At 46.1% G+C, this 20,763-nt stretch overlaps 1 protein-coding gene across 1 annotated transcript in view; it reads right to left on the bottom strand.

Annotated features, from left to right (window-relative positions):
- The window catches only part of Rhoj (ras homolog family member J), an 83,302-nt gene that overhangs the window by 10,709 nt on the left and 51,830 nt on the right, over positions 1–20,763 (bottom strand). Inside the window, exon 2 of the mRNA XM_051147675.1 lies at positions 9,415–9,473. Within this exon, the coding sequence (XP_051003632.1) occupies positions 9,415–9,473 (59 nt within the window). The remainder of the gene's footprint in view (positions 1–9,414; positions 9,474–20,763) is intronic.

Raw genomic sequence — 20,763 nt, 5'->3', positions numbered from 1 at the left:
TGAGATACAGCTACTGATGAACTGTGTTTGGGACTTGTTCCTAACTTTATCCTGGTGTCACAGTGTGGTCAGGTTAATGTCCAGTTGTTTAGTTGCCAAGGAGTTTTAGGTCATTCAATAAAAAGCCCTTGTATATTTTAATAGAGTTTAGTAACACGCAGCTAATAGTACTGTGCACTCAAACACTTCCTGTTTATATAATGCATCCTTACACCATCACACACATCACACACGCACACATGCCAGTACAGCGGTATTACATACATGCATATATTCTATGTACATGTGTGCACACGTTGCGGAGCATTGTCCTTTGAGCAGCTTGGCCATTCCCATCTCCCCAGAGCAGCTGTGACTATGGGGAAACTCTCACAAGATTGGGCCGGTTGATGAGCCCTCCGCCTCTCTGTGGGCATTTACTACAGCGGCTTTTAATAGGGTTCCATGGAGAGCTTAAAAAAAAAATTCTGACACATGCTAAGACCTCACATGAAGAGACCTGGGGCCATCATCTGTGACTCTTAATAACACTCTCTGTCCTCTGCCATTTGAGCTTTCTACTCAGATTGTCCTAAGTGGATCTGGGCCCGGGTTGATTGGTGTTTTTTTCATCTTCTACCTATGCTTTGCCCACAGCAAATAATTTTATGAAGAAGGGTGACTTGCTGTAAAAAGTGGTAGCAAGGACAATACATGCAATCATCATCAAACCCCTACCCAGATCTAGCCAAGGGACAGAACATTCTCCACAGTTGAGTGGAGACTGGGGACAGACTTTCACATGAACTCTGGTGTCCCATATTTGGCCATGTCCCCTTGATGGGGAGGCCCGATGGCACTTGGAGGAAGGATAGAAGACTACCAAGAAGAGACTTGATACCCTAGCATCATATTCAGGGGGAGGAGGTTCCCCTCAGTCACAGTCATAGGGAATGGGAATGGGGTGAAAGTGGGAGGGAGGGAGGGATGGGAGGATGCATGGGATGGGATAGAAAATGAGATGTAATATGAATGATTTTATTTTTCAATAAAAAAGAAGGAAGAAGGAAGAAGAAGAAGAGGAGGAAGAGGAGGAGGAGGAGGAGGAGGAGGAGGAGAAGAAGAAGAAGAAGAAGAAGAAGAAGAAGAAGAAGAAGAAGAAGAAGAAGAAGAAGAAGAAGAAGAAGAAGAAAAGTGGGGTTTAGGGGCTGTGAAGATGGCTCAGTGTTTAGGCTGATGTTCCAGAGGACCCAGGTTTAATGCCCAAAACTAATTTGATAGTTCACTGTGGCCTACAACACTCCAGGGCCTTCTTCTGGCCTCCGTGGGGGCACAGGCATGGAAGTGGTGCACAGACACGCGTGTAGGCAAACATACCTGTGAAATAATAAAACAAAATCAAAATAATTTAAGCTGCGCACCTTTAATCCCAGCACTCAGGAGGCAGAGGCAGGTGGATCACTGTGAGTTCGAGGCCAGGCTGGCCTACAAAGCAAGTCCAGGACAGTCCAGGCTACACAGAGAAACCCTGTCTCAAAAAACCAAATAAAAATAAAATAATTTAAAAAGTGGGATTCATAGTGACCCCCAGGTGAGCAACTAACTGCTCCCAGCTCCCCCTCCTCTGAGCAAATCTGAATCTGGCGCATTGGGCTGGGTATGGAAGAAGAATCTGTACTGACTGGTCGGGTGTGGACCTGGAGCAAAGAAAGCTGATTTGTGTGTAGCACCATCGTCCTCACTGCCAGAGAGTTTGTCTCGAGATGACTACCCAGGACCAGGCAGCACTGGAAGAAGTGCATGCATTATCTCTTGGAGTTCTCGCAGAAGCACTAGACAGAACGCCGTCAAGTGTTCACGCTTCACAGGAGAGGAGGTCAAAGTTTAGAGATATCCGTAACGGACCAGTGCTGCTGACTTACTGAATACCAAGAGAAAGCATTTTGTGCGCATCTAGACCTTTTGATTTGGACTGCTATTGATATATCTCCGGATTCTAGGATTGTTACCGCAGGGGTGCGCTGTTTAATGGCGGGCACTGGCTCCGAATTGCCACAAGATGGCAGCAGACACTGCACGTTTAAAATCTCAATGCTGCTGCTTCCCGCTTACCCACAACAACCAAACCAAAACAATCGGATTAGCCACCGAACCAGGCAAGGGAGGAGCCCGAAGCCGCCGAACGTCTGAAAGAACAGGGTTTACTTAATCCCTGATTTGCTCCCATTGAATACGTGCTGCCTAGATGATAGGAAAATCGGGGAGGGAGCTCGTTTGCTCTCCCGGCAAAGTAGCCCAGGCCTCCAGCAACGGGTTTTCTGGGCTTGTCAGCTTCTGGGTGTCAGGGTGCTCCATTTCTTTGCTTTAGGAACCTTAGTCTTGTTGTGTAATAATTCTTTTTAAGAGGATTGATTGCTCACCAGACTTGTGGCTCTGTCAAGGACGCTGCATGAACTGTATAAGGTGGTTAAGAACTGGGAATTAAGTTGGGGGCGGGGGGGGGGGAGGATGAAAAAAACCACAAAATAATTCCCTGTGTGTGCGCTGGGGACGAGTTTGCTGCCTCTTTGAGTTAACTCTGGTAAAAACCGAACTGGGAAATTCCAGTGTCAGGTCCGGAAGATCCTGTAGAGTTTAGTACAGTAACTTCCAAAGGAGGGTCCTCAGACCAGCAGCACAAGTATCGCTTGAGAGCTCCTTTGGATTCCCAGGGGTCTAAAGCTCGGGTTGGGGCGGTATTGGGGGGCAGGGGGAGCTGATGCCCACGTGCCCCAGTCGTCTTCACACAGTTCTGATGCAGCTAAAGTTTTCTACCATTTTCCTTCTCCCTGCCTTCAGCTTTACAGCACGCAGAATCTGACATCCAATAGATTTCAACAGGGCTATATAGAGGGAAAAAAAATTACCATCAGTGAAGGTTTATACCTGGCTTGTAGGAACTTACCACCCTCAGTTGTGACTGTGGCTAGGAAGAAGCCTTGGGTTACTAGAAAAGGACTTTGGGCTTAGTGCCTCCTAGAAGTTTGGCATTTGAATTTATACCCGCTGATGGCTTGAATGAGTGTTGTGGCGAAGCACTCTTGGATCGTAGATTACGGTCACAACGTGAAGATGATGTCGATCAGCTGTGGGGAAGGGCTAAATGACCCTTCTGGCATTGTGGCCCCTTATGAAGCTGAAAACGACTCAGGGCCACAGGTGCTTGTGTGTGCTAACTTATGAAAAGCCTCTAGATAGTGCTTTGGAGGGCTAAGATGGACACTAGGGGACTTGGCCTAGGTTAGAGTAGGTTTTTGAGTAGTTGCTACCCATCACACTCCCAAGGCAAGAGAGAGGTCAGCAGAAGGGTGGCTCTGGTGCTGTCAGGTGTGGGCACTGCTGGATGATTCTTTTAAAAAATCTCTGAGGAACTCTCAGCATAGACTGGCCAATCACCTGGGCCTTAAATATGCCCACTAGCAGCTTCGTCATGAAGGAACAGTGGTGGAGCCACGAAGCCATTAGGTCTGCTTGCGTTTGGATCACCGCGAACCTGGCGTACTCAACACCAGGTCTGGCGTGAAGCTTAGAGTGCGCTTGCCTGATAAGTGCCCGGGGGCTGCCCTCTGTGCTGTAAGGAAAAGAGCGCCAAATTCTGTCCCCTGCCTCAGACGCTCAAGAGCCTGGGCGTAGAATTCTGCGTCCTCTGTGAGCTTCCTGACATTTAGCCCAGTGTTGTCGGCACTAGTTCCGGTTTTCATATTCTCCGGGAAGCAGGACCGGGTGGCAGCTCAGGATGTTGCCCAGGAGCGTAAGGGGTGGAGGTGAATTTTCTGCATTCAAATCCCTACTACTACTTTGGGGCGAGTTCAACCAAACTGCTAGCCAAACCACTACTAGTTTGGGGTGAGTTCTCTTTGCCTCGGTTTCTTTATCTGTGAAGTGTGAAAGGCTCGTAGGCTGTGAAAATACAATGCTTCAATGTGTGACCTCTTGGAATGGCGCTTTGTAAGAGAAAACACTTTAATGATGGAGTGAGAATCCATCCTTTAGCGGCAGCTCCTGAAAACCCGGCTCCACCCTCATTAGATGCCGCCAGGATGACTCTGAAACTCAGTCTTCTGAACTAAGTAGTAATGAGATCCAAGTGTTTGTGAGCTGTGATTGCATCTTTGAGTCAATATCTTTCACCTCTATTTTTCCTCAATCTGGGGAAAGGGAAGAATGGGGTTCTTCGTTACTTGTTACCAGCAGCACACTCCTGATGAGAAAGTTTGAATTGCTTATTGAGAGAAAAACACTTATTCTGAGGTTTTAGGCAAACTTTCCGCAGAGTGTGGATGCCAGACCCTGTGCTCCAGATGGCCCCTTTGGCTCAGCCAATGGCAAAAGAGGAAGTTGTATGTGCTTCCAAGTGGACCCGGGGTTGCCGTTAATGAGCCCCAGCTGTACCTACCTCCGGCCTGGTCCTATGCTTCTGAAGAAGAAAGCCTTGGTGGTGACGCTGGTGCTGGTGCTTCACATATCAAGTCCTGGGGAAGGTGTGTGGCCTGCAGCCCTGGGACTGTGAGGTCTTCCTGCTGCCGCAGTCGTTGGTAGCAGCTGAACTGCTGTGGGCTGTGGTTTGGCAGGGAGAGATACTATCCTATGCTCACACAACATACAGGCTGCCCCACATCTTGAGGGGCTCCGTGCACAGGGAACTCAGGCTCACTTCTCTGATGAGAACCTGGTGTCAGCTTTAGGAGAACAGCAGAGGCAGAAGGCTGCCCTTGGCTCACGACACCAGCAGAAACTCATTCTCCCTGGCAGAGATCCTGTTACTGCTAGTTGGCTCTGACGTAAACCCGTCTGGAGTGTGGTCATTATCACTTGTTTGGGTGTGGGTCCACTGAGAAGAGCGTGAGGTGCCTCCCCACCATGGTAGATCCACTGTAGACTCAGAGGACATGTGGCTCTGAGCATTGGCCTGAAAAACCCCTCTCTCACTCTGTTGTTCTCCAGGCTAGGCTGAACCCTTGCTATTCTGGCGTCATGCTTTCTGCTTCTTTTTTTTTCCTTCCTCATGGCACATGCTAAAAAAGCCAGTAGGACATGGAGGACATCTTCGAACTCCAAGTCTCTTCCTGTCGCTGAGCCAGAAATCTGAGCACGGGGCCCACCTTCAGAGATACTGTGACCACTATTTGGCAAGGAGCATGTGCGGTTCAGATGAGTTGACATCGTGTGAATAGATTATTGGTTAGTGAGGAGGACTGCCCTATTGCTTGCTGGGTGACCTGATGGGTAAATCCCTTGCTAACCTAATCTTTGATTTTTTTTTTTTTTTTTTTTAGACAGGGTTTCTCCGTGTAGCCCTGGCTGGCCTGGGATTTGTTCTGTAGACCAGTCTGCCTCCAAGTCACAGAGATCTGCCTTTCTCTGCCTCTGAAGTGTTGGGACTAAAGGTGTGCACCACCCCCTCCCAGCCCGAGTGTTTGAAACTCTATCCAACTGAACTCTGAAGCTTTTTTCTTTTCTTTAAAGTGCTCCTCCACTCAAAGCCCAAATGACAGTTTGTCTCAGGGAGCTGGGGAGGAAGCCAGCTCTCACGTGCTGGTAGCATATACGTGGCTCCATTAGAAACTGTTGTTAGCAAAAGCTTGGGTGGAGCTGTGAGATGCTGAGGAGAATCTTGAGTCTAACTTTGTAGCAGTCATGTTGGATGCTGGATGGTACAGTGAAGCTGCTTTAAGGGTGGGGCTAACAAGTTCTCTCACTTGATCTTTCAGAATACATTTGCTTCTTGAGTTGTTCTCCACCCTAGGCCCCCACCCCCACCCCCACCCCAACCCACAGTTAGCTCAGAGCAAAGATGAGGGCACACCTTTTTGGGTCATTCATGTAGGGGAAATGTAATTACTCAGGCAAGACAAAACTTGATAGCTGAGGTTAGATTTTATTTCCTCTGTGGTTCCAGAATTACCAATCCACTTTGAGGTCATTTCTCATTTCTCCTTCCTTATTTAGTAATGGACTCAGTGAGTATTCTTTAGTTAACTGCAGGTGTTCTTCAGCCTTGTGGCTTCAGTCACATCGGCTGCAGCATCACTGAATGTTGAACTGTCCTTCCTAGAACGGAGACTGGAACGTTTGGGACAAGCCTGCTGTGTGGCTGTTCTTGGTTGTCAGCTTGACTACATCTGGAAGCAACTGAATCCCAAGTGGCCGGGCACACCTGTGAGGGAGTTTTCTTAATGAAATCTTTTGAAGTGGGAAGATCCACCTTTAATCTGGCTCTCTTGAGGCGGGAAGGCCGACTTTTACTCTGGGCCACACCTTCCGCTGGCAGCCTATACAGACACGGAAGGAGGACCGCTCTCTCTGCCTGCTTGCTCTTGCGCTCACTGGCAAGTCCATTCCGTCACTGGCATTAGAGTCGGGTTCTTTGGGATTCCAGTGTATACGGAAGACCAGCTGAGACATCCAGCCTCGCGTCCTGAACAGCTGCTGGGTTCTTGGACTTTTGCTGATAGCCAGCCATTGTTGGACTAGCTGGACCACGTTCCATAAGCCATTCTATTATAGAATATGTATTATATATATTATATACACATGTAGTATATAGTGTATATACATATGCATATATGTAATATATGAATATATACATATACATATATTTCATTCTATCAGTTTTGTTTCTCTAGAAAAACTGGACTAATACACCTAAATTAAATTTGTTGTTATGCTTTTTGGCTAATTTGTAGATGTAGTCATTTTTTGGGAAGCATGCTTTATCCATCGAAGACTTAAATTCTTTGATTTGGGACTGGGTTGTGAGGGCCTGAATTCCTTTCTGTTGTGTTTTTAAGATAAGGTTTCTTGTAGCCCAGGATGGCCTCATACATCCTATGTAGCCAAGGATGACCTTAAACTTCTGATCCTGCTGGCTCTGTGTCCCAGGTAGAGTCCGCGTTTCTAAGATGCTCCATGCGTGAGCGATGCTGCAGCAATTCTCAGAGTTGTGGTTCTTATGTGGCTTTCAAGGTGTGCTGCCCTGGGCTGCAGCGATGGAGACCTATCGTAAGTGCAAACTCTCTGGACCCATCGTGGACTTATAGAGTTGGGAACTGTGAGGTGGGGCCCTGTGGCTGGCTTTTTAACAAGCTTTGGGTGGTTCTGGTGCATGCTCAAGTCTGAGAATCATTTTTCTAGACCGTGAATGACAGTTTATCTTGTACTGTACTGTGCGTGTCCCTGTATTTAAACTCTTTCACTGCCGAAATGCCTCCCTCGGGTCTTGGCTCAAACCCTTTTGCTTAATTACTCCAGCTCTTCCAAAAGTTCTTGAAGTTATCTTTTAAAGTCCTTAATCATAGAACACGAGGCCCAGAAGAACCTTTCAGATAGGTTCTCATTTCCTGTCTCCGTGCTTTGTGCTCCCCTGTGAACGAATGTGCCTATCCGGAGATTTCAAAATAAGCGGAGGAAAGAAGTAAGGTGGAAATTAAGTTGATGAAATAGCTCGAATCCATTTGTTATCATATTTTACAGTATTTCTCACCTCTGTGCCAGAGGGTGGGGTCGCCCTGCTTACTTCAGTTTGAAGTTTAAAGAGATTCTCCTGTTATATTATCACTTCCTCTCTTAGACTTGCAGTGTTTTATTTAAAGGACAGAGTAATGGGAAATAATAACTCAACTCTACAAAAGCTTTTAAACAGTTTTATTGGACGTGAAATGAACTAGAGATCAAGGGACATTGTTCTTGGGGCAACTGATGATCAGCTATCAACTGATGATCAGCTATCAATCAACTGATGATCAGCTATCACTGATGATCAGCTATCAATCAACTGATGATCAGCTATCAACTGATGATCAGCTATCAACTCATGATCAGCTATCAACTGACGCCCGATGTGAGAGCTGGAAGGGTATGGGCTTCCAGAGTTTTCTAAGAAGGGAAGGTGGGCAGAGCAGTTTCAGAGTTTGAAAGGGTCCCCATCATATTGGGTTTCGCAAACTGGACTGTGTGGACCACACACACTGTGAAGTTGCGCTGAATGGAGACACACCCCACTGATTTGCATGACTGAGCTAGAGTGAGCAATCCTAGCCCCCAAATCCATGTACCTCATTTGCTGAGCTGTTCTCTGGTATGAGCTACACTCTCGTGTATCCAAGGACCGAAATTGATTTTTCCCTTTCAGTAGCTATAGGGACATTTCCCCCTAGTTCTGTTTCTGTTCTTTGACATTGATGGGAGAGGTCACCCTACTTCCTCATTCTGACAGTGGTCTTCCAAAACTGCCATCTGCCCGTGAGTAGAGCCTGGAGAGTCCTGGGCAAGAGCCTTGGGTCTGATGCTGGAAGATCCAGGCTCCTTACCCTGGCTGTAAAACAGCAGCTTTGATGTCCCTCCTACACTTGCCAGTGGTCTTTGCAAATGTACACTGAAAACCTTGAAGAGATTCCATTTATTTGTTTTGTAGTAGAAAGCTTTCAAGTTGAGCAAAATGACACATCTCCAGATAATTGTAAGAAACGGCCTCTACAAATGCGCAGCTATTAACAATTACCAGGAAACTCACAGTGGGAAATACTGTGGTCAAATACTCGCTCCAAAGGACTTAAGCTGTATACATTTGGACTGACTGAACAGCCTGCTGATTTTGACCTAAATAAATGATTCAAGGCATATGGTAACAGGCTCTATCCAAGAAATTAGGCCACAGCCATCCAAGGCTCACCCACGTTTCCTCCCCTTCCCTCCCCCCGGTGAACTTCTAACACTGGATGATTTCTGCAGCCCTGTGTGAGGTGCAGGAGAAGGCAGCTACCAGGTATTTTCACCCAAGGACAGCCCCATGCAGGTTCACTGTTGGGGACTCAAGTCCATGCCCTGCCATTCTCAAGCCCAAGGAAACACTTGTGACAGAGTAAGTATGTTTGGGGGAAATCTTCAAAAATGTAGAGTCAGTTCTCAGTGGTTTGGGGTTGACCTTCATCGATGGAATGAATCCAAACCCTTGTTTCCTTTCTCGTACTTAATCCATTTTATCCACCCCATCTTCTTTTGAACCTTTTTGCAGAGAGGCAAAGAAAATAGCAAGGGGGAAAAAAGGTAAAACTACAATTTATAAAGTAGACTCATACGTCTTAGATGTGGGATAGGTTTGGGTTGGAAGCAATTGAAACTCTTGGATAAAAATATTATTTTGAGTATTGATGGTTTGTCAGTATTTGACACCTGTATCTTGGACAATTATACACACATACACACACATATACTCACACACATATAAAGTTAAGAATTCACATTTGGTTGCCATTTGGGTAGGAAATACATGGGCCCCAAATGATCGGAATGGGAAATGCATATGCTGTTAGCTTCTGAGCAATGAGCCAAATGGACCATTCTGTCTCCTACACCCCTTTCCTCAACCCTTAATGAATCAAGACAGTGAGCTCATACCTGTCCGGCGGTGTCGTACAGTCCAAGCAAGTGCTGCTTGCCTCCCACTGTCACGTTAACTAGGGGAGAAGAGAAGACAATCCGTAAACACAGGTCAATCAGCAGAGTGTCTCATGCCAGCATCTCTCTGGGCAGGGAGGAGAAGCATGTGTCTCAGTGGTGGATGTGCTAAACCAAGTTGACAACATAGTTTCCAAATGAAAGAGAACCTTGTGCTATGGCAACAGCAGATGGTCTGAGCCACCTCCAAATCTCTCAATGAAGGTAGATATTTTTGGTATTACTCGAGTTCTCTGTAGACTGTTTGGTGACCTTTACTGGGCTCTGCAATATGAAGCTCCTGAAGAAAAAGGATGCTAGGCCCTTTTCTGCTGGATTATCACTGTCTTTGCTCTGAGCTACCTTTCAGAATACAGACCCATTAGAAATCTGTGTTCTTGGGACCAAGGAGATGTTCAGTTGGTTAAATACCTATTGTGCAAACATGAAGACGTTAGACCTCCCTCCCCCACCCCCAGCGCCCATGTAAAAAGTCTAGGCATCATTGTGAACACCTGCATGGATGCAGGGGAGGGACAGAGACAGGCAGATCCCTGGAGCTCACTGGACATTTAGTCAAGCCAATTGGCGAGCACTAGCATCATTAAGAGGACCCATTGCAAAAGATAAACTGGAGAGAGTCATCAAGAAAGACGCAAGACATCAGCCTCTGGCCTCTGCTGCATACATGCATCTGTGTACACACGTACCTACATGCATACCAAAACACACGTGCACACACACACACACACACACACACACACACACACGAGAGAGAGAGAGAGAGAGAGAGAGAGAGAGAGGGAGAGGGAGAGGGAGGAGAGAGAGAGGAGGACGAAGAGGAGAAGCGGAGGCGACGAGGAGGGAGGAGAGAGAGAGAGAGAGAGAGAGAGAGAGAGAGAGAGGGGGTTTCTGTTTTTAATCTGACGTTGAGATACTAACTAAACCCAGGTGCTGTCTGCACGTGTGGTTTTAGGGAGATGGCTTCACACACCTACAGAGTTAGAGTTACCCAGCAGGCTGGATGCCATGCCAAGCAGTTGTACCCCAAGTGAGGGGTAATGTGGGAACACCAGGCGCTCTGTACATGTCTGGGAATGACATAAAGTCTCAAGTTGTTGCTCAACTGAGAGGGACCAGATTGCACGCAGGAGGGATATGGTTCTCTCGGTAAATCGGAAGAACAAGGTTAAACCAGAAACCCCAGATCTCTTCTGGGAAACAGGAAATCAAATATGCAAGAACACGCCCCCCCTCATTAATTAGAAAATGCACAACGACAAAGCAAAAGTGGGTTTTGATCCTCTCTGCCATCAGCTGTCCAGAAAATGAAGGGTGATTGGATGGTGACCTTTTAGAAGTGGATCGCTAATGTATCATCAGCCACATTGCCTAGCTGGAGTTCCTGACTTGGCAGTGACTTTTACTTCGATTTATTTTCAGGTTGATGGGCATCACGTATGTAAAAGCATTTCTTAATGCGGTTCTTTGAAAAGCAGTTGTTTTAAAATGCACAGCCTCCCCAGACACTGGGGACTATTTTTCTAATCTACTCAGATCCACATGTGTTCATTTTGATAAAATGACTGCAGCCAGCTGTGCTTCTAACTGTGTGTTTTTAAATGTCACACTCAGCGCTGTGGAATCCTCACTGTGATGCTTACTGACGGGCAGGGGTGGGACTTTTAAACATTTTACTTCTATCCATAAGCCACACTAGCCATGGAAATAGAGGTGCCCTGAGTTCTTTGTCCTGTTTTATTTCCTTCTTTGTACACACTGGCAGAAGAGAGCCTGGGCTGCTGTTTCTGAAATTGGCCTAAATGGTTTTTTTAATGACCAATTGGATACCTAGTCATGGATGAAGAATGAATGGAAGAAATCCAGTTATTACAACATGGAATTTCCTGCCTCCTGTGAGCCGGGTACACGGAGGCCAGGACAGCTGTTGATGAGATGTTATGCACTGCTCTGAGACCCACAGGCCCAAGGCCAATAGGAGAAAAGCACTAGAAGCTGAGCCATTCCAGAGGCCATACTGAGGACTGCAAATATTCCTAAGCAATGGCTGTGACCTTTGTCACTAGAGTCCCGCATGCTCGGTTCTTATGCACGTCCCTTCTTTTTGTAGAGAACAGTCATTCCTTCCGGGGCCCCCTTTCCTTCAGGCCCCATCCTTTTCTCCTTGGCAGCTGAGACTCCAGGGAGTTTTAGCAGGCCTGAGGTGGGTGTGAGCAAGGAAGGCTAAACCAGGAGCGGGAGCATCTATACACTCTCCTCTCCCCCTGCCCCCTGCTTGTCTTTCTCTTCTCCGGTGGTCTGTGGGCTGAGTACCAGAAATGGAAAGAGCAGATGCACAGCAAGTGGAAAGAAAGTGTAGCCAGGTGCAGTGTAGCTTGCGCATGCGCTATGCCAGGGTAACACAGAGGGTTGGGAGCAAGGCTGAGTGTACACGTATCTACACACTCGGCTGGCATTTGGTCAGAGAAGGCTTTCAGGTGAAGATGTCTAAGCTGAGTCTGCAAGGATGGCCCCCAGTTTCCTTGGCTGTTTTAACTCCCTTACCAGCCATTATCCTGAAGGCTTTGCCAAGCTCTTAAAGTCCTTTGGATAAGGGAATGGAAAGAAAAAAGAATGAAGAGAATTTCCTTGGGCTAAGGCAGAATGTGATACAGGCTAGACGAGGATGGACACCATTGTTGGTGTGGAAACATTGTCAGTGTTGCTTTGCCAGCCCTGCCGGAAAGATGCTAAAAGCAGGGCTTAGAGCTTGCCCCTTCATCCTTGAGAATCACTTTAGTCCCTCTTTCCTGAAGACCTCAAGGGATGGCAGAGACAGATGTCAGTATCAGTTGTACAAGACATGGCTTTGTGAGTCGTGGACCAGCAGTGGATGCCTTATTGCTTGCCAACCTGTGTCCCATGAGGCTCCAGAGCTTGGCAAGAAATTAGTCACAACTCCATAGAAAGGAAGCGCTGCCACCAAGCACTAATCAGCCGTGAAATAAGGTCACGGCAGGATTGTTCACCCCATACTGCTCTGCCTTTCAATCCTACCATTGCTTTTCATCATTAGAGTGGCCCCGGGCATGTCATCTAGGACCTCCAAGTTTTCCTTTTCTGTTAAAAAATGGGGCTTCACATGGTAGAAGGAGAGAACTGACTATCACAGGTTATCGGCTGACTCCCCTAAGCGTGTGTTGTAGCATGCCCTTGCCCTGCCCTAAATAAATGTATTAAAAGTATGTTAAAATGGAACCAGAGTATTTGTGAGAAGAGCATGCAACGAAGAGATATCTGACACACATGCTAGTTCTCAGCCGGTGCTGGATAAATGCATCCAACTAGTGCACATTTAGTCCATTCTGAGGACAGGGCTCTGTTTGTCTGTCTGTCTTTCTAGTAACTTCCCAGTGTGTATGAATGTTCACACAAAGGGGCCACTTGTTATTTTCTACCCTAAATGATAGCTGTTTAAATCTGCCTTATATTCCCATGGAGGACAAAGTCCTATGCCCAGCACAGATTCTGCCATGTGAAGTAGAAACTCAACACACAGGGTCCACTCAGCGAGGTAAGCGTCTTTGGGACTGGGCAAGGCCTCAGCAAGATCTTCCTCGCCTAAACACTGACTGCATTGCTGCCAGGAAGGCCATGCCCAGACTATCTTCCTTCTAATTCTGGGAGCTTTTAGAGTTGTTTTCTGAATTTAGAAGGGTTTTAAAGAGAGCAGGTCAAATGACCTGTTAATAGCTTTGATGGTCCTCTCAAGAAAGTGTGAAAAGTTGCTCATGTCCTGCTAAGTAGGTAAAACAAGTCTTCCTCAAATCCATTAGACTCTTTCCTTCCTCCTGTTGGTTCTGAGATGAATTGGAATGGTCAAATTTTTGAGCCGTGTGAGCCAGGATACAAGTCCTCTCTCTTGAGGATCACTAACTTTACCCAGAGAAGAAAATAGCCCAGACTGGACTTAGGCCTCCTTTGCTCAGCATTTTAACACCTCGAGGCTGTGTTGTTTGTAAACACATGAGCTCTCTGGCCATCAGTCCAGCCACCAGGGCCATGAGGAATAGCACTCAAAGCCTCTTCTTTTGTGGGTGGTAGCTGTCTCAGAGGTTCAAAGTAGTCTCCTGAAGCCAGTGTGGTGAAGCAAGGTGAGCCAGGTGGATTCTAACGGTGGACATGCCAGGTCAGTTAGAGGAAGAGGCTGATGCACAGTTCCTAGTGCACAGCCAGTTACACATGCCACTTAGGTCTGGCTACTCTCTCACAGTAGGATAAAGCCCGACTGTGTGCTGTGGGTAGGACCACAGGAGTGCTATTTTCGAGGAAGAAGCCCTAACTTTAGATGTAGCAAGCAATAGAATTTTGGGAGTGTTAAACTTGTGGCTCTTTGCTCATGCCAAAGACTTATGGCCCGATGAACGAATAAGTCAGCAAGACAGTAACTTATGTCCAAAGACCACTTTGAGGAGGTAGGTGGTAGGCCAGGCTAAGGCAGGAGGACCAAGAGTTAAAGCCTGGACTGTCCTGTACAGCAAGACCTTGTCTCCAGACTAGACCAAACCAAACCACACCCACCCCCACATCCTGCCGAAGGCTGCTGGCATGTGTTTGACACGTCCCAAGCCTCCTAAGTGTGTGTGTCCATTTTCTTAAGGGGCAAATGCAGAGGCAGCAGTGATGAAATCTCCCCCAGATATCCATTTGAAGGCACTTAGTGTGAAGGTGGACAAAAGACTACCTTCCTAAATATAAGTGGTGCCAGATTCCTTTGCTGGGGCCTCATCTTTCCAAAGCCTGCCTGGCTCTTACTGCTGCATGGGTCCCGTCCTGCAGGCCTGCATCAGCTATCTGCACTAGCTTGCCTCAGCAGCTCATTTCCTTCCTTGTCAGGGTCTCTCTTGTTACGGGAACACCAGGCTGCGTGTATGTGTGAAGCAAAGGTCACTGGGGAAGTCTCTTCTTTAAAAGATGTGTGAGCACGAGGGGAGAACCCAACGGGCTTCCTGAGAATTCACTGGGATTCTGAGTACAGGGCTGTGTTTCCCTTTCTTTTCTCTCCTGACAACCTCTCATCTCCTTTGAGACAGAGTGCAATGTAGTCTGGGCTGCTTTTCAATTCACTCTCTAGCTGAGAATCCTGATTTTCTTGCTATTTCTGGAATTATAGATCTGTGTCTTCATGCCTGGCTCCCCCCCCCCTTAAAGTTCTGTATATCTGGGCTAAGACAAATAGAGTCCCATTCAAACAGGGTAGGATACCACTTCCATACAATGTCTGGCCCTGGCTGTGTCTCTCTTTGTTCCTAGCAACATCTTCTGTGACCAGTGATGTGGCTTACACTTGAGCCATTTTCTAATTTCCCTGGATTTTAGAGGGGGAAGAACTAATTGGAGCCCTGGACTCACGGGGAAACAAACGTTGGGACCTCAAGAAAGCCATAGCTTTCCCAAGCCCCCATTTTTTTTTCTTATTGGCAAGTTGAAGAACAAAATCTCTCAGGAAAGTGAAGATGTTGCACACCGAAGGTTCCAAGAGTGTGATGTGGCGTTCCTGAGCAAACATCTTCTTAATGAACTGTATTCTGGGAACAGGGTTTCCTGGAAAGATGTCGCTATGGTTCTGGGTGTGGGATGGATGCTCAGCAAAAATATTTCCTTTGTCAGGATCTATTTGATGAAGAAGGAAAAAGGAGATGTGTGGGAGGAGGAGGAGGAGGAAGATGAGGAGGAGGAAGGGGAGGAGGAGGAGGAGGAGGAGTGGGAAGAGCTCTAGACGCAGAACTGACTGAGTCTGGGGATGAGACCAAGCCAAAGAAAGAGCCAGACAGCCACAACCTGGCATGCCAGTCTTGCACGGCTCCACCCTTCTTTCTTCAGGATTCTTTTGGTTCCATCTCTTCCCATTCTACCCCCTAAATATCTGTAGATCCTGAGTCCTTTTTACCATCTGTACCACTCTCCCCATGCGAGCTCCATTCTGTCACTTGGAAAAAATCTCCTAATCTGTGTCCTGGTCTTCAAGGTCCACTTTCTGTACTTCCTCCTTGATGTCTCCAGAGAAGGTGCAAAGTGAAAGACAAATACCCTGTCAGAGCTTACAAAATCCTGGTCTTCAGCCCTGGCTCAGTTTCCTAATTCTTTTTTTTTTTTTTTTTTTTTTTCTGGGACATAGTTGATCAAAAACTTTTGAAATCTGTTCTACTCAGGATAGTTCTTTCTCTGAGATGCTGGAAAGAAATTTCTGGAATCTTTGCTGCACACTTAGCCTGGAAAATCTGCTTCCCTAATCCTGTCCCACCCTTCAGGAATTTAAACTTATTTCTATGCTTACTTTCTATTTGGTCACAAAAGAATTGGCATTATTAAATCTGTTTCTGTCTCTGTCTCTGTCTCTCTCTTTCTGTTCATATGTATGCAGGTACACTTGGGTGTATTTGAGTGTGTACACTTATAGACGGAGGCCAGAGGGAACCTCATTAACTGTTTGTTAAGCGCTGTCTGTCTGTTTTTTTCTGAGAGGGAGGTCTCTCACTGGCAAGGATATCACCGTGGAGGCTAGGCAGATCAGCTAATGAGCTCTAGGCATCCGCATGCCTCTGCCTCCTCAGACTTATCATTAGTCCAGGGTTTAAGTGGAGGTTCTAGGTATCTAATGTTGAGATGCCTGAGCCATCTCCTCAGCCGTGGCCAGCTGTTATTTATTCTCATGTCCAGATGCTAGCAAAAATTGGGAATATTGCTACGAACGTAGCAGCCGAGGAGCTGAAATGTACATTAAACTTCAACCAAACCGAAGCTTTTCTCCGAGGCATCTTTGGTATTTTCCAAAAGGTCACCATGAACTTTGCTGGACATTGCATGGCAGGATGGGGTCACCAGTCTGATGTCCTGCACTGCAGCTGGTTTACCTGTTATGAGGCATGCCATGGAAACGTGACCTCTGTGGGTGTTCATGTCATCAGTGGCAGATATGTCTTTATCAGTAGGACAGAACCACTGACCATGTGTCCTGAGGTCCTGTATAGGTATAGATGGCTGACATTATCCACAGAATGCAAAGGGATTGTCACTATGGATTCAGAAAGAAATGACCAGCTTATAGGTGAAATCTGTATTGGGGGTTGTGGCCCACAAACTAGAGTCCACTTTTTGTAATGTCCCCTGTAGGTACAGAGAGACTCTTTAGAAAGATACTATTTTTTTTTTTTTTTTATCAGAGCCATACATTGCTGGAAGCTCATTTGAACTAAGTTGTCATTGAGGCACAATGGAGCAAACAGCTTATTTCTGAGTCTGTACTTTTCAGTTTAGCCTGGGCTTTGATCTCAGGATCTGACTTTTTGCAGCACTCACCAGGGAGTAGTTAAAAGCATGCCTCCTTTGGTTTTATTCCCCTTAACATCCTGAGGATGTAGGCCTGCTTCGGTTCCCAGGTCCCCTGGTAAGTGATGCTGCTCTGATCCCAGTCCCCTCATGGTTAAGATTAATAGTGTAACGACTTGATTACTTTAGTATCCTGCCCACTGGCCAGGTTTCCAGAACAGCGGAATAACCTCCTACAAGGAAACCCGAAGCTGTACTAGGTGCTCCCTTGGCGTTATTCTTTTTACCATGTCCAGCACACAATGCAGACACAGAAAGACCTGGAGGGAGCAGCTTCCCCTTAGCCCTGTCAAGCAGCGGGAACCCAGGACATTCAAACATCTTGGTGGTGACAGAAGAGAGCTAGAACATTCCTTTTATTGAAAGGATTATTAGGCTCATAAAAAATTCTATCAGGTACTGATTAGAGTAAGTTAAAAAATATAGTGGAAAATAGCCTTTTTACAACACACACACACACACACACACACACACACACACACACACACTAAAGTGTCCTGTAGTATGGGAGATGTTTATGGGAAAAACAGCACAGCACTTGCTGAAATACCTAAAGGGAAAGAAATTCCGAGATAGCTCACGTTCTGGGCAAGAAATTCAATACTGGGAAGATGTCAGAACTCCCAATTTAATATGTTTAAAGTAGCTTCAAGAATATTTTGGTTGTGGGTTTGAAAACTCAACTTAGAGACAACAATAACGAAAATAAGGTGTATGATATATATAGATACCATATATGCAATGAGATGTATGTTACTGTATATTACAAAGTTACCCCAAAGAAGTGTGATTCCAGGAGAAAGATTGCTAAGACAAAATAAATCTATGAGACTCAGTGTTATATAAGTCAGCTTTCAGTCTTTGATAAATGACATTTTAAATCAGTAGGAAAAGGTGAACTGTTTAGATTGCTGATTACCATTTGGAAATTTATAAAAGGACTTTAAAATTATAAAAGCAAAGAAAAAAACCATAAATGACTGACATATTTGACTTAAAATGAAAAGTATGTGTTCTATAAAATGCTCATAGTAAAAGAAAATAGGTTATTTTCTTTTGTATATGAGCATATTTTCTTTTTAAAAGCCTATTTTACTTGCATGTGTGCATATTTGTATGTGCACATGTGTATATGGGCACATGTGTAGGTGGTCAGGAGAGGCCATCAGGTGTTTTGGGCTGGTGTTTCAGGTAGTTGTGGGATGCTGAGAGCTGAACTCCAGTCCTCATGACAGAGCAGCAAGCTCTCCCGATCACTGAGAAATCTCTAGTCCCAAGCATATTTGAAAATATTTATTTTTTAAATGTGAATGAGTATTTTACCCGCATGCATGTATATGTACCATTTATGCGCGTGCGTGCGTGTATGTGTGTGTGTGTGTGTGTGTGTGTGTGTGTGTGTTACCCATTGAGGCCAGAAGAGGGCATAGGATCCCCTGGAACTGGAATTAGAGATGCTTGTCAGCCACCTTTTGGGTGCTTGGAACTGAGCCCAGGTCCTCTGCAAGATCAGCAAGTGCCCTTAGCTGCTGAATTATCTTTCTTTTTCCCAAATCATACTTTCTAATCAATAACAATTGCTTCTAAAGGGAATAAAAACATAGATATTTGACAAAAATACAAAGAACTAATGAATATTCAAGTCAAAAGTTTTAAAGATACAATCTTTGGCCCATTAATTAGCAATGATAAATAAAATGGTACCAGTCAAGCCAAGTGGTACAAGTCTATAATTCTAGGTACTCAGGGGGCTGAGGCAGAAGGATTGTAAGTTCAAGGCTAGCCTGGCCAAAAGAGCTCAGTGAGAGAGTTCTTTTGACGGCCTAGCATATTGGGACCCTGGGAACCATACTCAGTAAAACACACACACACACACACACACACACACACACACACACACACACACACACACACACACTCTCTCTCTCTCTCTCTCTCTCTCTCTCTCATACACATACTCTCTCTCTCACACACACATACACACACACTCACATATACTCTCATACGCACACACTCTCTTTCTCACACACACTCACACATATTCTCTCTCTCTCTCTCTCTCTCTCTCTCTCTCTCACACACACACACACACACACACACACACACACATACACAAACACATTTACAGTTGGGGGTAAGGGAGAGAGAGAGTGCTAGTTTGTGCAAGTGCTTAGATATGTGGGTGCTCACACACTGCTGGCGAAAATGTGAATTTGCTCAAGATTTTCTGAAAAGCCGATTGGCGACAGATGAAAAGGCTGAGCGCGAAATCTAATTCTTTTATTTCCTTTTGGATCAACACTCTTTTCAAGAATGTGTTTCCAGGAACCATCACACAAGTGCACAGAAATGTATACAAAAGAATATTCATCATCAGTGTGTTTATAACAGCTAATGGCTGGACGGGGCCTAAACAGTCAAGAGTCAAGGACTGGTTCTCGTCAGTTACAGAGCACTGTCACAAGGGAGCAAGGAGGAACGCTGTGAGAGACTGAAGACATCATGCTTACAGAGACAGGAGAAGGTTCCACGGCGCATCCATAAAATACACACGCAGCACTCTTTACTTTTTCATGCTTGTTACCGCAGACATGTGAAACCATCTTAAAACACAGCTGAGTGCTCTGGAACAGTGGTGAATATTCTGCTATTGTTACGGCTGCCCACAGATTGGCTTGTGTGTCATTTAAGTCACCTCTTATCAAGCCGTTATGTCTTCCGAGTTCCTTCTCTGAAGCTTTCGTGTCAGGCCCCATGCAGATTTATTTTTGGCTCTAGATGGAGCCTGCATTTTTATGAGGGCTCTGATGAGTAGGTCTGCCATGTGTGCGCTGGGCTGCAGAGCAAGCCATCTCTCTCAGAGAGCTGTGACAGGCCCCAAACTCTCTACCTGCACTTGCTTTGCGGAGGTACCAAGGTGCGTTTGAGAGAGTGCTGGGATCTCCCAGGGCACGTGGGCTTGCACACAGCAGTAGGGAACTGAGAGTAGCCCCCCACTCTCCCCCCCCCCCCGCGCCATCTAGGCACAGTGGGCGAGCCAGGCGGCAGAGAACAGTCAGTGTTTCTCTTTTCTTCACCTTCTTCTCTGAAGTGTCGCAAGACAAGTTGGAGAACATGAAGCCACTCTTTCCTCCATGGTTTTAAGCCCCAGATTCTATGTGCTCATCCACCTCCTTGTTAGTCAGAGTTTGAGGATTTATGTATCTGTGGGGTTTTCTTTGTTTTATTTCTATTCATCTAGTATTCCCAACTGAATAAGACTTATTTTTCAGATTAAAAAAAAAAAAAAAAAAGAAAGAAAGAAAGAAAGAAAAGAAATAAGGAGTTATTTTCAGGTAAAAATGGGGGACATTGGTAAACTTCTTCATATATGTCAAGCAATGTGAATGCTCAGTAGCCATATTCTGTAGCACTCCCACACTCTGTATTCCCTATGTGAAATGAGGCAGGTTACAGATGCTGAACAAATGAAATCCGTTGCAGACCCTCAGGTGGTTGACAGGTAATGCGTATGAGAAGGAGCAGTGTATTCCACCGAGACAAGGCAGAGGGGACACTGGGTCTGAGCTGTTAGTTCCTACATGTCTCTCCCTGGTCTTCAGACTGCTGGGGAATTGGGACAAAATCCCGCTACCAACCCTGTGGAGGGTTGTAAGGGTCCGTGACTGGAGAAGCTGCCCTGAGGGAGGGGGGAATGTGTGTCATGTCCCCAGTGATGATTTGAGATGTGAAGGGATTTTGGCCAAAAAAGGATGAAGATGAAACTGTAAACAAGCCATCTTGGGCCTTGGAATGTCTCTGTCCCTTGGGCCATCACTGGGAGGTGGCTCTGAAAGTCTGAGAGCGCTGGTGAAGGGGAGGCAATGAGGGACACCACGGGAACAGCAGGCCACTGTTTACATGCTTACTTCAGAATTTCAG

This window comes from Acomys russatus, chromosome 1 (genome assembly GCF_903995435.1).
Source record: "Acomys russatus chromosome 1, mAcoRus1.1, whole genome shotgun sequence".
NCBI lineage: Eukaryota > Metazoa > Chordata > Mammalia > Rodentia > Muridae > Acomys > Acomys russatus.
The sequence above is the reverse complement of the archived record's forward strand: the minus strand, read 5'-3'. Positions and strand labels throughout refer to the sequence as shown.